The sequence below is a fragment of the Anabrus simplex genome, chromosome 8, assembly GCF_040414725.1.
Source record: "Anabrus simplex isolate iqAnaSimp1 chromosome 8, ASM4041472v1, whole genome shotgun sequence".
In the NCBI taxonomy this organism is placed as follows: Eukaryota; Metazoa; Arthropoda; class Insecta; order Orthoptera; family Tettigoniidae; genus Anabrus; species Anabrus simplex.
The window spans coordinates 158,094,898-158,120,299 of NC_090272.1; the positions used below are offsets into that span (position 1 = coordinate 158,094,898).

General features: G+C 39.7%; 1 protein-coding gene across 1 annotated transcript in view; it reads left to right on the forward strand.

Annotated features, from left to right (window-relative positions):
• The first annotated feature begins 1,764 nt into the window (after positions 1-1,764).
• The window catches only part of LOC136879238 (troponin C, isoallergen Bla g 6.0101), a 32,469-nt gene continuing 8,831 nt past the window's right edge, over positions 1,765-25,402 (forward strand). Inside the window, exons 1-3 of the mRNA XM_067153045.2 lie at positions 1,765-1,894; positions 18,426-18,453; positions 23,585-23,728. Coding sequence (XP_067009146.1) covers positions 1,892-1,894; positions 18,426-18,453; positions 23,585-23,728 — 175 coding nt within the window. The 5' untranslated portion in view covers positions 1,765-1,891. The remainder of the gene's footprint in view (positions 1,895-18,425; positions 18,454-23,584; positions 23,729-25,402) is intronic.

Genomic DNA, 25,402 nt, shown 5'->3' on the forward strand with positions numbered 1-25,402 from the left:
TATAGTCCTTCATTACATTTACTACTCACAAGGGTTTCGCTCTAACAAGGGACACCCGCCATGTGTAACAATGTTCAATATATTTTAAAACATCGTGGTCCTTAATCGTCTGTACATTCTGTTTAGTAAATGAATTTTAAAACATAAATAAAAGAATGTCCGTCTCTGTGGTGTACTGTAGTGGTTAGTGTGATTAGTTGTCAACCTCAGAGGCCCGGGTTCGATTCCCGGCTCTATCACGAAATTCGAAAAGTGGAACGAGGGCTAGAACGGGGTCCACTCAGCCTCTGAAGATCAGCTGAGAAGAGGGAAGGGGGGGGGGGGTTCGATTCCCTCCTCAGCCATCCTAGAAGTGGTTTGCGTGCTTTCCCACTTCTCCTCCAGGTAAATGCAGTGCTGGTACCTAACTTAAGGCCACGGTCGCTTCCTTCCCTCTTCCTTGTCTGTCCCATCCAATCTTCCCATACCCCGATAAGGCCCCTGTTCAGCATAACAGGTTAGACCGTCTGGATTGGTTTCTCCTTCGGACTCAGCGAGGCATCCCACCTCTACAGCCTCAAGGGCAGAGTCCAGGGTAAAATTGAGGAGGAGGACCAGTACCTCGCCCAGGTGCCTCACCTGCTATGCTGCACAACGGCCTTGTTGGGGGATGGGAAGACCGAAAGGGACAGACAAGGACGAGGGAACGAAGACGCCGAGCACTTAAGTTAGGAGGAGAAGTGAGAAACCACGGGTATGAACTTAGAGGATGGTTGAGGTGGGAATCGTACCCCGCTCTACTCAGTTGACCTCCCGAAACTGATTGGACCCCGTTCCAGCATTCGTACCATTTTTCAAATTTCGTGGCGGAGCAGCGAATCGAACACGGGCCTCCGGCTGTGGCAGCTAAACACACTAACCACTACACCACAGGGGGACATCATCATTATTATTATTATTATTATTATTATTATTATTATTATTATTATTATTCGCGTATGGACCGTTTTGGATCACGCAGTGCTATAGAGATTCGCCTTTCTGGTCTTCCATATGGCTTTTTTCTCGGTGGGGTCTATTCCTTCTTTTCATTTCACTTGGTTCCTGGTCTACTTGGAATTTAATTCACTGGCTGCACTACCCACTTGCTTATTTTACGGAACCGATTTCTGTCTAATATTTCTGGGCTTACTCCTGGTCCTTTTAGACTTCTTGGATCCATGGCAGACTCTTCAATATTTCTTCTCTATGTCATGATCTTGTTGTACGCCTTGTTATTGGCAGTCCTTGAACGTGTCCATAAAAATTTAATCTTCGTTTTCTAATATCTGCTGCCAGATTGGACAGTTTCTCTGTTACTTTACGGGACTTCAGTCTGTATCTGTCTTCATTTTATCTGGGCCAAGTATTATTATTATTATTATTATTATTATTATTATTATTATTATTATTATTATTATTTATCTCTATTGGTGTCTTATACACTTTTCCGCCTCGAGCAGGCAGCCCTCTTAACTTATTCTCCTGAATATCAAATTCCATTGCATGATTAAGAATTCTGTGACCCTTAGATACAAATTTCCTTTTCACATACTGAAAGCATCGTTTCGTTGCATTATCTACATGCATATGTTATAATTATGTTGTAAGCGGCTATGCGGGTGGAAAACGAGTTCAAGGCGTAGGTGACGTTTGTGAAATAGACTATAAGCATTCCAGCTGTTTCTAGCGCTTATGTTGAAGGCCATAGGACAAGACGAAGTTTCCATTATTTCTATTTCGAATGCAGGTTTGCAAGCATATGATAAAATTAGATACGGTTCAACTTTGAAATGACTGGTGGTCACTCCTTCAGTACGTGTGAAGCCTGCAAGAGGACCGGAACCGTCTCCACCCACGCTCAGCAATCATCATGGTAGGTCAGTTCTTGCGACTGTGCCCACCACGAACCTAATTAGTGGAGAAAACGCGTAGTACGACTCACACACGAGTTTAAGAGTGAAATATCGAAAATCAGAAATCTTTGTGGAAACTTGCGGGGAGTTTTTCATAAGTTTTGGTTTAGTTCGCTCACGGAGAGATATATCTGGAGGTGTTTCAAGTGATGATGTGAAAAGAAATAATGAGATTACGAGGGAAATTCTTAAAGTTTTTAAAATGATCGTCAAGCCTTGTATATATTTATATTTCTTTCGACACTTCAGCCTCTAAACTGTCTAGTTAAATACTTGTACACTGGACATATACACACTTTGAAACAAATTATGATCATCTTGGTTAGAATTTATAATTTTGTTGTTTATTCATATAGTGACTAGGGACAGTCTTTTGAATTAAATAGTGTGTGTGTACGTGTACATGCAACTGAAAGGTTAAATGATATCTATATAATGGTGTGAATGAAAGAAGAAAATTAAAATTAGCAACGAAGTTCACTGTATTTTGAAGTCTAAGAAATCAACGTTCTTCTCTCAAGGTATACCGTGTTTTGAGCAAGTTTACCATGATCACTCGATGAACTGACACCTAAAAATGTGCGCTTGGATCATCGTTTCGCGATTTTTTTTTTTTACAATTTGCTTTACATCCCACCGACACAGATAAGTCTTATGGCGACGACTGGACAGAAAAGACCTAGGAGTGGGAAGGAAGCGGCTATGGCCTTAATTAAGGTACAGCCCCAGCATTTGCCTGGTGTGAAAATGGGAAACCACGGAAAAACCATCTTCAGGGCTGCCGATAGTGGGGTTCGAACTCACTATCTACAGGATGCAAGCTAACAGCTGCATGACCCTAACCGCACGACCAACTCGCCCGGTACGAATTTCTTAGCTCGTCTTGTTTCCAGAATCACATAAATGCTAATCTCATTTTCACAATTCCAAGTGCTATTTCATCACAGATTCTATATATTAATATTTGTGAATTATCTGCTAATCGAAAAACTGTGCTTTTGGTAATGACATACAGTAATATGCTGACCATTCTAGTGGTTTTTGATAAGTACAAATTAAAAAAGCTATACAGGATATTTCCTTTCCTTCTCGAGAAAGGAATAAACGTTTAGGAAATGTTCTGCGTGAGCTCGGTGGTGACTGTAGTGATTATAAATATTCTTATTCTTATAAATGGCCGTACAGCCAGCTAACACGATTTACCGTTTTTACACTAGTAAGTTTCACGCGCAATACTCCAACCCTTGCTTATAATACTGTATCTAATCATGCGGGGTTGTTGATGCAGTGCGGATAGGGGCTCTTGTTCTTTTCAATAGTCGATATTATTCCATGTCGGAAGGGTCTCACTTCACCGACTGAAGAGTTTGCTGTTGGTCAGATCTTCTGAAACCTTGGGGAAATTCCTTCGATGAAGCATTGTGAAGAATTCGACCTTCATCTAAACATTAGTCGGACATATTTCTTTAAATCTCGTACTTTCAAACCGTCTCTTGAAAAATACTGACATGATAAGTTCTCCACCTGAATCCTCATACGACTATTTTTCGTTCTCTGCTACCCTGGTGGCATTTTTTCTAATAAATGTAATTGAAACACACTTATGAATAGAATTCACTTAGAGGCGTTAGGCGGCTGTTAGATACTTTGTCGTGGTATCTATTACAGTTCCCGCCACATAGTTCAGATGTGCAGGACATATCGGAGCCCATGGCATATTTTTCAGGCGCAAAGTTCGTGGTGAAAATCATGCACTGCAAATCGTGTCACGGTGTGTCGTAGTTCATATCCTGAGGCAATCCGTTCGTCTGTAGTCATGGCGTTTGTTATATAATAGTCGCTCCAGAAGGTTGACGGTGATTATTAGGTTTCGGAAGTTTATGACCTAAAGAAGTACAAAATATGCAAGCAAATATGCCCTAAAAACTAAATATGACTTAAAAAGATGTAAAATATGACTTAAGGATTTTAGGGATAGGTAGCAAGTATTAGAGTATTACTGACATTAAATGTACCAGAAAGTGATCAGGGATAACAAAGCAGACACACTTAATCATGAAAACTGACAAAGCTACAGTAGCTGAATTGAACTTTATAAATGCATTCATTCATTCTCCTAGCCCTGAGGCGCAGTTCTCTCTCTGTTTCCCAAAAACAAGAACCAATAAGTGAAGTTTTAGCATGATTTTTGGTATCTGTTGGCGTACGTTCGTACAACATCTCTTCTAAACCTGATACCTATCTATTTCAGCAAAAGGAAGAAAAATACATCTACTACAGTATTTTGAAATACGACGCAGATAACAAGTACCTTGTTAAAAACGACGCCCCAGTTTAAACAAAAGTATTCAAAATTTAACTAAATATGACCTTATATCACTAAAATTAGTAAAATACGGCCAAATATATTAAAATGGCCGAAATATGCATTTATATGCAACAATAAATTGCTTTTAAAGGAGTCAGCGACCCTTCATTCAGAGATATTTTTCAGATTTTGGGTAAAATGATCTCAGGAATGAAATATGTCTTTTCCTTAACATCCAAGCCCTAGTGATTATTGTTTCAAGAGCGAATACAATGAGGTAACTAATCAGAAGCAAAAGTCAAAGAGGTCCTGCTTTCCGAAGAATCGGTAAAGGAAAGGGATTGAACACGGAGGGCGTGAAAACGAAAGAATCCCCATGTCTCGTAAACCTAATAACGTTGGAGTGCAGGAGTAGAGCACGGAAGGTCAGACAGGAGAGATGCCTGGAAGCAAAGTCAGGCTCAACTAGGGTGCCAAGGGTCAGCAACTCATGCTCTCAAGATAAGAGCTCGGAGGGTATGTGTCAGTTCTTGGAACATGGCTTTAGTTCCGAAGACTATGTTTGGTGACTCAAAACTGACGTGAAGAAGAATTTTAATAACAATTTCCTCTTCCATTTGGATTATAGTTAAAGAGTGATTCTTGATTTTTTATCCCAATAACTTTGTTTTAATGGCCACAGTATTATTAAAATTGTTGAGAGCATATGTGAACGATAGAACGTATGCAAAAGATTTTTGCTTGAAAGATAATAATGGGAAAGTAATTTATAATGATAACCTGCTGCATTAGTAGTTCTTAAATAATGTATTGATATGTCGGTAGAACTAAGCTGAAAAAATTATATATATCCTAACCCTTTCTTTTTGATTTATTTAAGGGTGCCACAATACTTGTACGTGACGGAAAGTAAAAAACTAATAATTTTAATATTTAACTAAAGGATGTAACTAAGATTTATCGGATAAAAAATGAAAAAATGCGAAATAATGCATATAACTCTCAGAAATGGTGAAATTTTAGGTTTTTTTGAAGAATGATTGTCACCAACGCTCGAAAACAAAGCAAATATATAAGTAGTTCAATTTCTTAGAGACTGAATTTCTTTATACTTGTAGATTGTAAGGCTTAAATGCTTTGAAGGAATCTATTAAGGTGCAGGTGTGCAAATAATTGCTTCGCTTATTTTCATGTGTTCTATGATCAGTTAATTCACGGTTGATTTATTCATCTAGCGGGTTTATAAAAAGTTATTTTTCAATAACTCGGTCACATAAACCGTTTTAAGAAAGGATATGCTTCTTCAAATTCGTTCTCCCCATTGATGAGGAATCGTGATTCATTTTACCTGTGCGCATTTATTGATAGTGATTCTACTCTTTAAACCAGCAGGGTACTTCTCTCGAGGAAACCGGTGGACGTGTTCAGCAAACATTTTTCAGCGTAACCCAGGTTCTTCTCCCCTGGATATAGACATTTTTGTACATTGGCCTGGTATTTGTGAGCAAATGCTTTTCCTCATGCCACCAGGGATTCGGCAAAATTTGAACCTCGCCATCCAAGGTCATAGCCAGGAACTATGCCACTGCAGTTACCACGCATCCTATGGAGGTTCTTCAATGGACATAAAAACATAATAGATTATCTAGTGAATTTTGTTTGGTCCCACCAGCCCTTGGATTTCTCAGGCTTAGCGTAAATGAAGGTTTGGCGTTGGTAAGTCATTGAGGGTCCCTCACAACGCTCATTTCATTAAAATCTGATGCACTGCCTAAAGGATACGTAACGTTTGATGCCGATATAACATTTTGAAGATTTCTACTTTTTCACCTTGCAGGTATATTGAAAATACGAACGATTTTATTATCATCTTCTTCGTATCCATTGTAATCTGGTTGTTGGATCCACCTTCTGAAGACTTTGACTACTCTGTGAGCAACGAATATGTGAATTTTCTTGTTGTTTCAGAGTTATCTACATTATAAACGAACGCTGGGGAGCAGATAAATTAATTCGAGACACGGGTTAACATGCTTATCCTAATATGCGTTTCATCAGGAAAGTTATATTATTCGGTCACGTTAAGAAGATATATCTGACCATTCGTACACACCAGGCGTGTCCTACGGGTGCTATGGCTCATCTGGCATACTTATTTAGCGCCCTCCAAACACAGATTTAATTATACCAACATTAACTGCAGCTGAAAGTTTCTGAATAGTTTTGAACATACTAGTAATGGTTAAAACTTTTCCGGGCTTTCCCACACTTCTGATTCACCCCTTTCTCTTCATAGTTTTAGCAGTACTCAGTCTATAGACCACATCCTCTGATATTTCAGGTGTTGTGTGCTTTTGAAGAACACCGTGTATTGTGGCAACTCTGTACGTTATAATACCTGCCATCTGTTGAGTGCTAGGCGGTATAGAGAAAGGCTGGGGGTGAAGTGAATATGTTGAGACTTGGTATTTACCAGTCATAACACTTTTCACGAAACGATAGCATTGTGAATATGTCATAAATCCTTCCTTTTCAACATTCCTACATTCTTACGGCGGTGGAACAGTTTCACAGAATCCTCAATAGAATTTGGATTGTATCGTAGCCAGAAGCAGTCTGCTATTTATCCATAAGTGCATCCCATTTGCTCTTCTCTAACTTATATTTAACCTTTATTTGTATTCAGTGAAGAATTGCATATTTACGACTTCAATTTTCAGTTATTTTGACTGCGAAATTATGAGTCAGTTATTAATTCGCAGTTTTATTTTATACAGTTATTCTAATGATGCCTAGATATTTACAAACTTACAGTTTAATAGTGAACGTGAGAAGCAGTGCCGTTCCTTAATTTACAGCGAATATGCGATGCCCAATTTCACACTAAATACTTAAGTACGATACGTTAAAAAATATTCATTCAATACTAGCCTACATGTTTCTATATTATTATTATTATTATTATTATTATTGTTGTTGTAATCATCATCATCATCATCAAATGGCGCCCGCACCTCTTTAGCCAAAAGTGAGGTGCGCCCCAGTACATGAAACGTTTGGACAGCTCTGGTATACATGTTTATTGAGCGTTAATGATTGAAAAGAAAGACAAATACAATTTACTAACTGAAATATGTAAAACGATTTTATTATAATCAAGTAAACCTTTAACTGAAAGCCATAAACATTGAGTGAAGTACTGCTCAGATATCGCAGAACCAAGGAAATACTGTGCTGAATAAGAGAATCACTCAAAGTGATCTACCGTGATAGGATGTTAAGTTTCACGAAGTTCTATTCAACAATTTGGGATATAATGAGTCGATTGTAAATATGTGAGTGATTTCTAATGCGCAGTTTGGAGAACTGGCAGCAAGGGTGAACGGAGTATGTGTTTGAAAAGAAGAAATAACAAGGTTCCCTTAACGAAAGCTTGACACACCATGGATAGTGGAAATGTATTCAGAAGTATATCTAGCCGTTCACGACATAGGCACACACGGGCTTGAATTATGATCCATGGATGAAGTTCGGATAACTTGATGGACACTTGGATGATTCTACTGTATTTCAGCTTACACATCTTTGGGGCAAACGTTGATTATGCCTTAAATTTAGGGCGGTCATAGATTTTTCAAGAGTGGAAGATCATTTGCAGGCCCCGTGGTGTAGGGGTAGCGTATATGCCTCTTACCCAGAGGCTCCGGGTTCGATTTCCGGCCAGGTTAGTGATTTTTACCTGGACCTGAGGGCTGGTTCGAGGTCCACTCAGCATACGTGTTTAGAATTGAGGAGCTATCTGACGGTGAGATAGCGGCCCCGGTCTAGAAAGCCAAGAATAACGGCCAAGAGGATTCGTCGTGCTGACCACACGACACCTCGTAATCTGCAGGCCTTCGGACTGAGCAGCGGTCGCTTGGTAGGCCAAGGCTCTTCAAGGGCTGTAGTACCATGGGGTTTTGGGAGGGGATCATTTAGTATGCTACATTTTAAAAAAATATGGCGCGGTTTAGGCGGTCGTGAAATATTTTATTCCTTACGGTACACGACTCAAAGATGTCCAAAATGTAATCTGCAAAGGATTGCAATGGGGGACGTGATAGCAGATTGGCTAAATCACTGGCCTCTTTCCAGGCCGGACGTAGTTCGATTCCTCGATTCCCTACCAGTGCATCAGGAAATTTAGAAATAGGTCACGCCCTAGTAGTTTGGATTCCACAGTCCAGTGGGCAGCAGTCATCATCGCAAGCGAAGGCCCGTAATGGGTTAAAGGTACCACATATTATGTGAAAAATATATTTGTGAGGTTTAAAAGCTATAAGCTATCCAGAAATACTTTAAATGCCAATGACCTTAATATCCTTGTGTGTTGGGGTTCTTTTTGAATGTATTCCACCCGTACCATTTTCAATAATACATACAGACACCATCTTGAAAAATGGCCGCTAGCTGCTAGTCGCGCGCAAACTTTCTCTCGCAAAAATTGTAAATTGCAGGTGATATAGTGCTTGAAGTGATAAAGACGTTATTACATTCGTGCTGAAGTTCAACGTGTGCAGCTAACTACAGTAAACTATCAGTGTTATACTACTAAGTTGTCATAATGGCTCCTAAGAAGCTTCCCCAAGCCAGCCCGCCGCATGGCGCCAGCATACAAGAACTCGTTAAGCAGGCCGTAGCCGTAGCCGTAGCCGAACAGTTACAGCCCCTAATGTTGCAGCTCCAGGAACTAAGAGCGGAATACAAGGAAAGTGTCAAACTATTACAAGATCAGCTTCAGGCTAAGGACAAGGAACTTGTAAAAATTAAAAGCGACTTTAAAAACAAGCAAGATGAACTGGAGCAATACCAGCGCCGGCAAAGTATTCGTATTTTCGGCATTCCGGAAAAGGAAGGAGAAGATCCCGATGTCATCGCAATAAGCATCGCAAGAGATCTTGGTGTCGACCTTGACCTTCGGGACATTGACAGGAGCCATCGCATTGGAAGACGACTGGGTGCGAAGCCACGACCTCTGATAGTGAAATTCGTTTCCTACCGTAAGCGGAGTGAAATCTTCCACAAGAAAAGAGGCCTTAAGGGAACGGCGGTCACAATAAGAGAGGATCTGACTGCAACAAGACTCGCAGTCCTCAAGGAGGCAATTTCGAGGTTCGGTGTACGCCAGGTATGGAGCATTGATGGAGTAATCAATATAAAAATAGGATCAAATAAGTTTAAAGTGTGCACTATGGAACAGTTAAATGAACTAAAGTGATATGCGGGAGAAATGATCACAACATTTTGTTACTTTCTATTGTAGTTTAATTTTAGAGTTAACCTTGTAGTATACCGTAATTTTTAACTTTAACTCTCTATTAGAACGTAATTAGTAATATAGCTTACTTTTGCTTGCCGTAGTGGTAGATTGGTGTTAGTAGCGGTAGACTGGGTTCAGTGCCTTATTTTTGTCGTGTTTATTTCCACTTACATTATTGACACATTGCCATTATCGTATTGATCGCTGTAAATTGTTATTTCCATTTCATTCCCATTATTGTCATATTCATCTCCAACATAACGGAGAACAACGTAATTTACAGTCCCCCTGATAACGAACTTGTGACAAACGAACAGGCTCCCCTCTTCCTTGCAAACATTCCTCAAAACCTTTCACTTACTCCACCCTCCCCCAATGTCGCTGGAACCAGCTGTGCAGGCAACATACACCTATTGTCATCTGAGCTTTCTTGCCATTCCCAGTCGACAAGGGACATCATTAACCACCAGCTTTCTCCGTACAGTAATGCTTTAAAAATTTGCCATATAAACGCTCAAAGCCTCCTTGCGGAGGAGCGAATGGACGAAATAAAAGCCCTATTTATGCCTCCCAGTTTCCACGCAATATTAATCTCTGAATCTTGGTTAAAACCACATCACGCAATAGAAAGACTGCAGCTGGCGGGTTATACATTTCTTAGATCCGACAGATTAAATAAGCCCTCCGGGGGTACCGCTGCGTATGTTATGACCAGCTTACGCCCTAAAATAATCTGTAGGTCTCCAGGTCCGTACGAGCGAAAACCTGAGTTCATGTTCCTGGAAATAACTGTGAGTGAAGTTAAATGTCTTCTGGGTGTAGTATATAAGCCACCGAAAGCGGGTTTTTTATGCGATCTAGAGACTCAAATACAAGATTTAGTCACTGATTACTCAAATATAATTATAATGGGCGACTTTAACATAAACCTTCTTGAACCTAACTCTCCTCAGACAACCCAACTTTTAACATCATTTAAAGCTTGCAATTTAACGTTTCTCCCTCTCAACGCTACACATCACACAGACACATCACACACCTTAATTGATCTCATTGCCACTAACCAACCTGAATTAGTTCTTCATCACGGTCAAATTAGTGTCCCGGGTATATCGCGACATGATGCTATATTTATGGCCTATTCTATTAAAAGTCCCAAGTTCAAATCGAAAATAATTTCATATAGAGATCTACGAAGAATTGATAAGATTAAACTTTTACAAGACGCAGTTGCAGTGCCATGGCATGACATATTTAAACTTAAAGACATAAATGACAAAGTAACTCTCTTCAATCAACATATGACTGAACTGTATGATAGACACGCCCCTGAAAAGAAGGCTCGAGTTACGCGGAAGCCAGCTCCCTGGCTCTCAGATGAGATTAGAGCACTAATGGCTGAACGCGATGCTACTTATAGACGAGTTAAGAAACATTGCACTCCTGACAATCTACTGAACTATAAGAGGCTGAGAAACGCTACGACCCAACAGATTAGAAATGCGAAACTACGACACGCCCACAGTTTAATTCAACCAAATGTTTCAACAGCTGTGTTGTGGAAATCCATAAAGAGCTTTGGAATTACCAAAGGACGAGACGATGACGAAATAAATATACCCTTGGAAAAACTGAACGATCATTTTTCATCTAACTGCACATTAAATGCAGCGCTGAAACAGGAAGTTCTAGACGGGAATTATGCAAAGACGCGAACAGATAGAGAAAACTTCTACTTCCGTCCAGCAACCCACTCACAAGTCAGGTTTGCTATAAATCGGATAACATCAACGGCAAAAGGAAATGACAGGATAGGAATAGAGATGATAAAAATTATTCTGGATGTGATATTACCTGCACTAATTAACATATTTAACTCTTCCCTTGTAGACAGCACATTTCCCGAAATATGGAAAGCGGGCATTATACGTCCTCTAAAAAAAGTAGCTTCCCCTTCTGAACCATCTGACTACAGAGCCATCTGCTTACTTTCTGCTTTATCCAAAGCGCTAGAGTTCATCGCTCATAGACAAATAACAGACTACATGACGACTTACAACTTATTTGACCCACTACAATCTGGTTTTCGTCAAGCACACAGTACTACAACGGCACTACTGAAGGTCACAGAAGACATCCGAGAAGCTATGGACAACAAGGAAGTGACAGTTTTAATACTCTTAGATTTGAGCAAAGCTTTTGACTCTGTTGACATTGACATCTTGCTCTCGAAATTGTATTCCCTCCATTTCTCGGACAGCGCCCTCCTTTGGTTGCATTCCTACCTGCATGGCCGTCGGCAGTGTGTTACAGATAGAATAAACAAATCAACTTGGCGGTCTGTGCAGTGTGGTGTGCCCCAAGGGTCAGTGTTAGGACCCCTTCTTTTTTCCATTTACATTAATGATGTCTCCCAAAACCTAACGCATTGCAAATACCATATTTATGCTGATGATGTACAAATGTACCTCCATACATCTCCAAATCTAATACTTTCCGCCATAGACAAAATCAATCAGGATCTAACATCATTTTCTTCTTGGTCTTTGAGATGTGGGCTTAGGTTAAACCCAGCTAAAACGCAAGCCATCATCCTTGGATACCCAAAACTACTCACGAAGGTCAATCGACCAGAGATTCCATCTATAAGGTTGTGTAATACTAACATACCATTCACGTCATCAGTAAAAGTCCTAGGCATTACTTTCGATGATGACATGTCATGGAAAACGCATATCACGAACATCACCCAGAAAATATTCTCTGCATTGCACATGCTGCGCGGGTATAAATACTTATTTCCTGAAAAACTAAAAAAAATGTTGGTAGAAAGTCTGGTTTTCCCTCATTTCGACTATTGTGACGCGATTTATAGAGACGCTCGAGGCAAGTTATTGAGCAGATTACAACGTGGTCAAAATGCTTGTGTGAGATACGTCTGTAACCTACGGTACTATGACCACGTAACTCCTTCATATAACCATCTATCTTGGCCCCGACTAGAGATCCGTCGCACTGTGCATTCCCTATGCCATCTCCATAAAATCCTTCATTCTTCACAACCATTTTACCTTACTTCATATTTCAAATACTTATCCTCTTATCACAGTCTTAACACCAGATCCACTAATAATTCCATCCTTGCTTTACCTACCCACAGAACTGCCATCTATGATAAATCATTCACAGTAATTGCCTGTCGTGAGTGGAACCTCCTTCCCGAAAATATCAGGGGGTTAAGCGCTATTCATACTTTCAAGGAAGCACTTTGGAGACATTTTATGCACCAGTAAGGATCATCTGTAAACTTGATGCTGCTACTTACAACCATTCTATTGTTATGGATGTCCTGGTAGAGAGTCTAAAATTTTTACATGTATGATATTAGTTTTAAGAATTTATCCCTTTTTATGTCTGATTTATTTAATCTTAATTTAATCTTAATCTTAACTTATTAATTTAATCTAATTCATTTCATCTTAATGTAATCTCACCATTCTTGTATTATTATTAATTTAATTTGTATTAGACGTAGTTATTGTAATACAATGCAACATATGTATATTTCAGTTCCTGGTTAGATGGAAGAGAAGGCCTGAAGGCCTTAATCTTGCCAGGTAAAATAAAACATTACTAAACTAAACTACAGTATGTGCATACTTGCTTCCAAAAGCTCATCGTAATGATGGCTTAATTTCTTAACGTAAATAATTCGGTATCTAACTATCGAAGTAGCCTATATAACTGTAGAGAAATATATGCACCTCCAGGGATTAGTGTAATAACATGCCATTCGATTGGTTAAAGTAAGATTCTAGACTCTAGCACAGAGTGTGTTGAGCATCATCAGGGCAGCAAGAAAGAGAAGTACGTGTAAAATTCTCTCCCTCGACCATCCTCTAATTATTAGTATTGCGTATTTCCTAACATCTACGGAGTGATAGTTGAGTGACATTATCGTAGCTTCTTATCATGGTTGCCGTCGGTCGAATACTGGCCAAAACTTGTGAAGGGTGTGGAAATGAAAAGTCGTCTATGAGGTTCGGATTCCTCTTGAAGTAAATTGAAAGTCCCAAGACTACGGTATAAATATCAACATAGTCGTGAAATTTAAACTTCTAGTTACGTTCCTTCTTCATTTGGTTCCTCTTTCAGCTGTAACGAAAGAATGGTAGTCAACATAAACACAAGAAACCTGTTCCCTCCCTATCCTATTACAGCGGTAATGGTACGATAATTATTGAGATTAATACAGATTTCACTCGTAATAGGTTCACTGCAATGTTCATAAAATAAGAACAAGAAGAAAAAAGAGAACTATCTACATCGATAAGTGTTAAGTTTAAAACACAGTCGAATATATTTCTTTCCTTTGTACACAAGGATATAATAATATATGTGAAATTCATTCGCTGGCAAAGTATCCAATAAATACTTTTTGCGTGAGATTTTCGACATCGTGCATTAATTTATTTATCTATGTTTTATAAAGATATTCAAAGCTGACAGACGATCTGATTCATGTTAATTATGAGGTACGTCTCTGTACATAATATTTTTAACTTGACCGCTGAGAGACTGTATGTCAAAAATAAGCATCATGGTTCAGGAAGCAATTTCATATTGAATGTAGTGAAAGTCAGAAATCATGTAGAAAGATATTACAAATGTACACTCATATTCTTTTCACCTCAATGGGAGATAAAATTCACGGTTTCGATTTTAGTTTTTCTTCTTCTGTATAAACATCTAATGTTAGAAAAAATATCATTAAACAGGTGTCGTGTGGATTGACTAAAGAGAATCACGAGGTAGGCTTTGTTCTTTCGCAATTTATACCATTCATTCACATTATGAAATGTATGAAGCAGTTCAGACTACTGAAGCATTGCATAACGAAAATGATACAGATATATTCTATATAAATACACCAAATGGTTCTTAACGAGGACATTAATGGAGCCCTTTTGATTATAACGCGGCTTTATTTGTCATGGCCTCTGAAAATATTAAATTAATATTAAGGAACGACTCGTTCATGATGAGTAATAACCCCCACAAAAAACAATTGAAGTAGAATTCAGACTCCCTGTCCGCATCAGCCTGTTGTTGACCGTGCGGTTAGGGGCGGGCAGCTGTGAGCTCGCATGCGGGATATAGTGGGTTCGAACTTCACTGTCGGCAGCCAGGCCACGGCCGCTTCCTTCCCACTCCTAGCCCTTTCCTATCCCGTCGTTGTCATAAGACTTATCTGTGTCGTTGCAACATAAAACCAATTTATTGTAAAACAATTGTTAGCCTATTGAGGTTTGTGCCTAGCAAGACGACTGTTGCCCTACCAGATAGCCTGCAGATATAGGAGTTCCGCGTGGTCAGTGCGATTGCATCATCAGCCGTACTGATAGATTTTTGACAAGGTCCACTACCTGTATTATTAGACAGCTCCTCGGTTGGCAACACGATGCTGAGTAAATCCCATTCCACCCCTCCAATCCGGATTTAAAATCCATGTACTGGCTGGGAATCGAATTCAGATCCCGAGTGACTCACTGGCCTGTTTTGGTATTGGCCAGCCAAGACTACTTTTACCCATCCAGATAGTCTGCAGATACTGGAATACCAAATGGAGGGCGTGACGCCATTCTCAGCCTATTGTTTGGCTTTGTTGACTTGATCCGCTGCCTCTCGTATCAAGTACCTCCTCAATTCACCTTACGAGGCTGAGCAAGTCCCATTTCAGTCCTCAGTCCAGAATTAAAATCCCTGGACTACATGGCAATCGAACCCATGCCCTATGGGTGAGAGACAGGTACTCTAACCCTACAATACGGGTCGGCGTGTTACGTAGGTTCTCCTAAAACACTCGGTATATTGATGTATGGAACATGTATAATAATGTTAACATTGATGCTTTCACGGCCCGTACTTGTAGACATGATGTGGGCTTTGGGGTTTATGCCGTGTCAAGAAAACAAGGTGAAACTATTCAAGTTTCGCAGAGAATTTTGCTCCGCCTCTTCAGAAAAAAATCTCGACCTATTCACGGGGAAGTCTGCGCATTTGAATAAAGAATGCTTCACCGCTGAAGCTGTTCTGGTTCCCTCATTCGTCACCAGGTGGCTCGCTGTATGCTGGCACGGCGCTTCAAGCGGGAGCTGACTACATTAAGCTCCAATTAAGATGTTCAGTCACATCGTGTGTACATGAGAAGTAACATAGAGGACGTAGATGATTCAGGGACGAATGTGGTACAAGAAATAAATCATAACCAATAATATAATATAAATATAACTATGATATAAAATAATAAAGTAATAAAATTGTATTAGATGTCTGTCTGTTAGGTCATCAGCCCAGAGGCTGGTTGGATCCTCAAATAGCACCACCAAAGGTTATGCGGTTATAAGGAAACCGCACAAAACCAATGGCAGCACCAAAATGAGGCGTACTAGGCAAGACGAGGAGTGAGGTAGTTTGCCATTGCTTTCCTCACTGGGTCAGAAAGTGCTATTTCAGCACGACTGACCCTATGAGCAACACCTTTCATAAAACTCAGATGCACTTTACTCTGGCCTGTGCTAAGAGATGGATACAAAAGTACTGAATCCATCAAGAAATGGCAGCAGGCAAAATTGTATTAGATATGAAACGAAAAAGGAATAACAGTTCATTTTGTGCAGGCACTGGAAATTTGAGATTTAAAATTAAGCAGATTTACAGGAGAAACTGTGACAAAAACTATTCAGACACAGTCATCCTGATATAGAAGCCTGCTACCAAGTGTTGTGAAGCACACCGATGGTGCTAAGTATATGACGTCGCGTGTAATTCCTATACTAATACGATATTTTTATCACAGTATGACAAAGGAATGCAAAAGTAAGCCTACATACATTTAGAACTAAAGAAATGCTATCAAAAGAAATTACATGCACACAAGGTATATTAGGCCTAAGTATTATAAAATGTTGGATTGAAGACTACTCATCTGGACTGAATGATGCTCGCTAGACGAATTGTTGTCTTTGAAATGTCATTATTCGAGCACATAGTGCTACCGTTAATTATTTTTCATTAATGTTACCGAAATATTTCTCAAAATAGGAGAGATCTTTGACAATAGAGTTATTAACCCCCCCACACACAAACACACACACACACACACACACACACACACACACACACACACACACACACACACACTTGTCACATAAATTGCCAGTTCCTTCAACTTTACTTTTGAAAAGATTTATAAAACTTCCATATGATTCTCACTTTTTTAAAATGCATTCCAAAATTAAATACCGAGTAGACCTCCACAACATTTTAAAATATAATCTGATGGTTACTAGGCGAATTGTTGTTTCTGAAATGTTATTATTCTACGCTTGTATAAGCACTCGGTGTTGTTAATCATTTTCCAAAATATGACAGAACATGTAAACAGCACCCATTACTCTACACAACTCACAAACACATTTCTTACAGAAATTGCCAGTCCTTATAAACATCTTCAGTAAGAAAGGTGAGGTAATATCTAAACGCTTGAATTTATCAATTGAAATGTAGTTCTTTTTAAACTTGAGTTTTTGAATTGGCGGAGAAAGGTATCACAACATATATTTAGTACTTCGTTAATGAAGTCAACTAGAATTGAAATTAAAGTAAATTTTATTAACTGTATCTAGTCGTGCAGAAAAGTTAGTGAAAGAATTCAAATGACTTAGTGAACACTGAAAGTGCTAAGAAAGTGGTATACAGCACACTATCTCCTAAAATCCTGCTGTATTTTAGAAGGTGTCTTGCAACCATTTATTCACACTTGCTCACTTAAGTCTGAAAATTGTTACGGATACCTTGACAGTTGGAATGTTTCTGGTTTGAATTTTGTAAGACAAAACCTTATCAACATCAATTTTGCTTGAAAATTCAAGTAAATCTGTATTTGATAACTTCCCCCAAAATCGTCATAATTTGACATCTTGGCTCCTTCACACCATGTCTTTAAGTTTAGTTCATTATTCCGTAATACATTCTATCTTTCCCTTCTTCAGGCGATTTTTCATTTGGCAGAAGTTTGTTTTAGAAATGTATGAAGGACGCCCAGCAAATATGTATTTGGCGGAGCATTTAATTTTACTCTGGGCACAGTTAAAACGGACCGTCTTTTTGCAGTGTCTATCTGAAATATATGATTTTCAGAAAAATGTTAATACGGACAATGGTATATTTACCGTGTTCAAAAGTATTTCCTTGTATAGCATGCATCCATTTCTCTCGCTTTCTCATTGTCCTTTTCTTATTTCAATGGTAATTATACGTACAACGAGGCACATTATCCGTTCGTCCCATATTGTTAAGAGGAGCCTACACTACAATTACATATTTTATATTTATAACAATCATTAAGCACTAAATTTTAAAGCAATTTAGACAATTCATGGTAGTTCAGTGGGTTCACATAACCCAGAACATAACCTAGCAATGCTTGCTTTGTTAACATCGGGCTGCTCAAATTCCAACACTTTAATATTAAGCATATAATACTGCGGAAACACATGCTGTCACTGACCATTTTTCGTAAAATTATCACTTGAAAATACAGTACCAACAAACTCCTTTAATAGAATTGAAATAACAACAACATGCTATCAAACTATCTTGTAAACAAGACATTAGCTTCCATGTCGTTGCACCAAAACAGCGACGTCATCCATATAGGTCTGTCAAGTGTAGAAGGCCAGGATTTGGCCATGGCTCAACTGTACTGAAGTTGTTGAGAACTAGACACATACATTTTGTATATGTACATTGAATAACATTGATAAATAATATTATTTGCTAACTTTCTGTTCTATAACAAGGTTTATTTATTCTTTTCTAGGACGATATTCCTCAGGAACAAATTATTCGTGAGTATATATTTCAGAAATGGTGATTAGTAAGTGAAATGGTGTGTTTTACTGTGTGACTAAAACTTATTAGATGAAACCTTGAAAGCCACCATATTCTGTACTAAAACCATTCACTCACTCTACTTGATTTCCTGCCTGTATCTACAGTAACATTTGTGTTATATGCATAGCGCATTATTTCCCGCCATCGACGCACGTATTTCCAAATCATTGCCGTTCATGTCCTGGATGCCTAAACTTAATTAACATTCTTCTGGTAATATTTCACAACGAGTGCATGTTTTCACTAAATCAATAGGTGCTTGATGTCTCCATTTCTGACTTATCCATCTCAACTTAACATAAAAAACGAGTGCATTGATAGTTAAACATTTATTTTCCATGAAAAAATAGGTTGGCATTCACGTAAATATCTGTCAAAAAGAAATTCCAAATCACTGATATCAAAGAAAATTTTCAAATCCTCTTTCATTCCAAGGAAATATACTCATCTTCAAAGATAAATTTCACACCATGAAAGAATAGCGCGAGTGCAATGAAGATTGCCCCACGATATCGTAATAGACTGACATGTGCCTCATTTCCGTTTAGTTCTGATCGCTTGTGTGGAAGTGCCACTAGGAGGCGTACAAGTTTAATCACATTTATAGATGCAGGACACCAAAACTGCCCTTACTAACAGCGTGAGCAGTGTAAGTAGTGTGAGCCGTAGAAGTAAGTTGAATATACACGCAGCATGCTTCGACACGCCTTTGGCTGGGTAGATGAGTTTGAGAGAGGCCTTATCGTCGGTCTAAGAGGGACAGGTTGTACGTTTCGGCGCATTATTCGTCACTTGAGCACTTCTACCTACATTGTGTATCAGTGTCCGAAGCAGGGGTAACGTGAGAGTATCCATCGAGAAGGCTCGGATCAATGTCAGTGGATCACCAGCAGGGAGGATTGCTTCATCGGTGGCTGTAATCACTCCACAGGCGTCCCCACTGACTATACAGAGATGTCACGGCAGCTAGGGATGCGTCTGTGTCCACTAGTACCATATACAGGCGGCTAACAAAACAGGATCTATTGTCACGACGTCCCTTAGGGAGTCTACTATTACGATTTCAGCATCGCTGAGCACGTTTGAAGTTCTGCCAGGAACGGGCAGAATGGCAGCTTTCGGATTGGGGAGGATAGAGACGACCACCGAATTCGAGTCTAGAGACGTCCTGGCCAGCAAAATAAACCATGTTTCATTGTTATAGATCAGCACACCGAGAGACGTCATGGTATGGAGTGCTATTTCCTGCTACCACCGGTCCTGACTTGTGGTGATTGAAGGAATGCTGACGATGCTGCGATACCTCCAGGAAGTTCTGCTTGTACTCCCCTTTATATTGTAGCTCTACAACACCACTTTCCAGCTCAGATATCTCTGGCTTGCCTTCGAGATATCAACGTGCTTTCTTGGCCATCAAGTTCTCCTGATCTCTTGTCCAGTGAGAACGTTTGGGACCAGATTGGACGGCAAATTCGGCCAGCTGCACTACGGCAGACTTGAGGATCAGTTGCGCCGGCTGTGGCAGGAACTCCCGCAAGAGAACGTCCTATGTCTGTATATCTCGACGCTGGACAGTATCAGCGCACGTCTCCGTACTGCAGTTAGTCCAATACCGTCCTCAAAGCATCCTATCAGTGTCTGTTATCCTGCAATAATTTTGACATCAGACTCATCAGAGGAGGCAATGGAATGAATGAACGACAGGGTATACGGGAGAGAAGGGTGAAACCTGGTATCGGCACATAGTCTACTACTGTCGAATAGCGCCAAGGCTCGAGGCTAAATGTCCCCTCCGATGGACGAATTGCTATCAACAGCTTCATGATCCCTCACTCCATATGAACACTCATAAGAGGTTTGGAACAGAATGTGGGATTTTGGCACACAGTCTAGTGATTATATATTGTATATCACCACGTCCTCTACCCTGTCGGCCAACATTCTGATGGTGAAATTCTTTAACCAACGTAAATCGAACCGGATGTCCTCGGCTTCAGGCCATATAGACTTGACACCTTAACGATCATGGACACCAGGTGGGCCAATAATTGCTTGATGTGACAAGGTATTTTGTTTTCGTTTTAATATCATATTATGTGCCTGTACCGATATACGTGCTTTCGCGATGGTGCACACATTTTTATTTTTAGGTAAGCGTAATTGGCAGAATTGTGCCCTATTAACCACACTGCCGGATAAAAACATGTGACATCCTCAAAGACAGTGTTATGTGGCACCAGGGTATAATATGTGCATACCGAGTGGTTGTTGTGTTAGTAATTCATTTGTCACGGACATCGGCGATAATATGGCGCTCAGGGGGACTACGTTTTGACTCTGCATGCAGTAACTGTGCTGTGGTCAGAGGTGAACGGTGTTTGCAACATTTATTATAGGGTACAACCATGCTCCTGGCCACGAGTACGTGGTCCTGTTGAACAACGGGGTCGCATTGTGGGACTGCGGGAAGCTGGGTGGACGTATCGACGGATTGCTGAACATGTTGGGCGCAATGTATAAGTGGTCTGCCGCTGCTTTCAGCAGTGGTCTATGGAACATTCCTACGCCCGTAAACAAGTCTTTGGACGTCCGCGTGGTACAGACGCATGTCAAAACCAACGCATTCTGCGGGCAGCGATGGCCGACCGAGCATAATCCAGGAACGATGTCCAGTTACATGCTGCACCTGCTATGTCACAAAGGGACCATTGAGAACCGTCTGCTTTCAGAGGATTCTTCTGGTCACACTACCACTGACACCACGGCATCGCCAAGCACGGCTTCTCTAGAGTCGTGAAAGAGTTGACTGGAGAGGGGAATGGCGCTCTGTTGTCTTCAGTGATGAGAGTAGGTTCTGTCTGTATGCGAGTGATGGACGTAATTCCACATATTGTTGTCCCCGTGCTACTGTTACAGGAAGGTGATGTGCATTTTCGGCAGGGTAGGGCACGTTCACATACAGCTGCTGTGACGAAAGGTGCTCTACGTGGTTGTACAACTGCCATGGCTAGCAAGATCACCAGATCTCTCGCCAACACAACACGTATGGGAAATTATGAAGTGGGAACTTAATCATTTTCCAGGGCCTGCAAGAACCATTGCCGAATTGCATTGAACGTTGCAAGATGCCTAGGACAATCTATCGCAGGATGCCAATCGGAACCTTTATGATCGTTTGCATTCGCGAATATACGGATACATTACAGCCAGAGGGAGTTACACTGCGTATTGATGCGACTGTTTGAGCACGCTTTACTGTGACATGTGTGCTTCATTTGGTCTGAATTTCCAAACATATACTCCTGCAGTGATGAACTACCTGTAGAATCACTTGTGAATAAAATGATATTGTCCTTGAGCATGTGCATGTTTTTTCCCTCCGGCAGTATATATAGAAAGTCGCTTTGTTCAGATACAGTGGATTATAAATGAGAAGCAGAATGTTTGGAGTTAAATATTGTTTTCACAATTTTATGAAAAAGATTCCGAAAACGTTTTGAAATACAAGAACTGAGTTTACCAGTGTGTTGGAGAGCATGTTAACCCCTGCCCCACGAAGTGACCATTTGAGGTCAGCTTTTGAGGTCACTGACATTATATTGTCTTTACTTTGGTGATTTCTCGACGCTATGCTTAAACTGTCCATGCCGTGTGGGCATTTCCAACATTTTTGTCCAGAAACTAGTCTATGTATGTTGTACTTGGCATACAACTGGTAGACGATATGTGTAATTGGTTTGTAACACTTTATCTGGACCATTCTGTATATATTCTCACTAATGATTCTCTTTATGGAGTCGAATTTAAATTAGCCGTTGCGTTTTCTATTTTTTTTAAAACTCTTCCATGTGCTTCTTCGGAAGAGGAAGTTCATTTCTAAATTTTTATAAATTTTGACATGGAATCGACACCGTCTGACTCCTTGTATGAATGGTCAGCGTTGAGGCCTTCGGTTCAGAGGGCTCCGGGTTCGATTACCGGTCAGGTAGGGGATTTAAATAGCGTTCCTTAATTCTTCTGGTTCAGCGGATGAGGTATCTGTGTTTGCTCCAATACTCTCCTCTTCATATTCATTCAGAACAACACACCACACTAGCGGCTACCACAAGAACATGCTATTGTGAATACATTCCTCCACATAGGATTGGCGTCAGGAAGGGCAGCCTGTCGCAAAAGAGGGCCAAATCCACCTTTGCGACACAGTTCGCACCCACCACTCCAGAGGTGAGGAAAAAGAAGCAGAAGAAGAATAAGTGACAAGGAATTGACACCACCTTGCATCACACTCATGCCATTTCTTTTTAAACTTCTTCTTCTTCGTATACGGGAGCTGGGAAAATGTAGTGACAACATATAAATAGATATAATTATACGAAATCGTTTATTTTTAATAGGACCCCCATACTTCTACAGACTTTCTGTACAATCCCTGCAGCACTTAGCACCCGTTTTGAGACATATGCAGCAGTGACGCCTTTGCTGATGTCCGCGACGGGGAGTGCTACTGTTTTAAGTACGGTATTGCATCACGTTTACGGAAACGTTTCCCTCGTAGTGGTTCCTTTAGTTTGGGGGATCACATCGAAGTCACAGTAACTATGTCCGGTTAATAGGGTGGGTGCTCGAGGATCTCCTACCTCCATAGTCCCATCAATTCCCTCACAGAAGCAGCAATGTGACAGTGGGTATTGTGCAGGGCAATCGTGGAGACGTTTGGAAAAGGGGCGATTGCTGAGCAGTGTAGGTCAAAGATGCTATTCCACCATCGTCCTGCACTATTATTGGTATCCTGCGCTTTCTGCACATCTGGGAAATGGTGCGAAGTGTTGTAGGGGATTACAATGAAGGCCTGTAAAGGTATGACGGTACAAAAGTGAATGGTTTCACACATATTCATATGTTGCTGCTACTTTTTCCCCCTCGTATTATTGCTATTATTATTGTACTACACTTCACACTCTGTTGCGGGCATCTATGCAATAATATCATGCACTGGTAATATTCAATTAATTTAAACTCATTTAAAGTATTTTATAATACGAGTATATCACAATTACTTCATCTACTGCGTTTATCTGTTTATAGTGTTGAAGAAGGCTTTCGATGCCTTCGACCGTGAGAAGAAGGGATGTATCAGCACGGAGATGGTTGGCACTATCCTCAGGATGTTGGAACATCCAGTGGATGATGATATCCTTAAGGAAATCATCAACGAAGTGGACGCTGATGGTAAGTAGTAATATGCATAGATGAAATAAAGAAAATGAGTGAATGAATACATTTGATAAATATATCCAATTAATATCCTGCGTATTTTCAATGATTTATGGAACACAGTTGTGTCGGTACAATTTGATACTTTTTTCTATCAGATAATGGTATAAATTAAGTCACTCCGCCATTCCAAAGCCCTTTAAAAGGAAAGTGCTATGTATTTAAAGTCTTACGACACGCCCTGAAACAACAGCACAATATGTTGTGACCTTTTGGCTCAAGGCAGATATAGAAGTCGTGATCAGGAGAAAATGAAAATGAGAGGTCAGAAGTGGCAGAAAGTATCCAAGAGAGACATAATTAGAAGGTCTGAAGGGTGCACACGTGGTGCAGGACAGTTATGAAATGAGTGTATGTTCTTTTGCTTTTTTCTTCCCTTTGCAATGTTCAACAATATTTTGCTCTGTACAAAATGCTCCTTGCGATGCAGTTCTTATCAGAATTTGTTTTAATTTTGTGAGATTGTTCTGAAAGGTACAAGTATTTAAATTTGTAATGCATTTTAAGTATATTTTAATATGAATTTCGACGTTCAATGTTGGATTAATATTGATTATTTAAAAAATTAGGAAGAAAATTCTAAACATTTCTGGGCAGAATAGTATGCATCTGATTCTAAAACCCATTACTATATCTACATACATTAGGTACATTAAACAAAATTTCAGCTTGATAAAACGAAAACTCTTACACAGGGGGAATTTTTACGGGACTACTTTTTAAGTATAACAAATTGAAATAACATTTGAACCAATGCAGCTACAGTCCTATAATTTGGTAAAATATGTATTTATTTGTACGTAAATACAACAACTAAAGCTGGTAAAAACCGGATAAAGCTATAGACGTTTAAAAATCCACTCCTAACTCCCCTTAAGGAGAAGATAATGACCGTTTCAAGCTAAAACAAGAGCAAATTTAAGGAATCTTCCGTAAATATAATTATTGAAATGCAAATATACGTACATAGGACTATTTCGTTGCACGCACATGACTTCCTTCAGAAGCAATGGGTTATGGCGCATTGTCTTTTGTTTCCTGTTGAGGTCCATGGGTAGTACAAAACAATATCGAGTACCGGTATTATGTCCATGAAGTCTGAATATCTTAGTGAGGCTGATTTCAAAGATATAGTAAGCAGCATAGGTGTTTTTATGCTGTACTTCTCATTAGAATAATTATTGAACATTCTTTATTTGACAAGAAAAATCCCTCAGCTCTGACCAATAGTATAGTAGGAGTAATTAACTAATTATGGGCATGTATCTACAACACGCCCTACTACAAAGTTGTAGATTTTCTTTTTCAGGATATATGTCCTGTTTATTTTCTACACATTTTTCTAACCATTTCGAAATGCGTATAGATTTAGCAAGAGTCACTTAACAAAACTACACCAAACAACTTCACAAGAGCTAGACGCTCTTTGGTGTTACAAAGTATGTAATAAAAGCCACGCTAAAGTGCTAGTGCTAGCTAACGGTCTCCGACAACTGCAAGGTAGTGACTAAAATTTTATAATACAATTTCAATATTTTCCAAAAAAAAAAGTCAACCTCATAAATATAATTCTGTAATAATCGTAAACAACCAAATTTGTGCAATTTTACCGATACTAGTGTGTTCTGT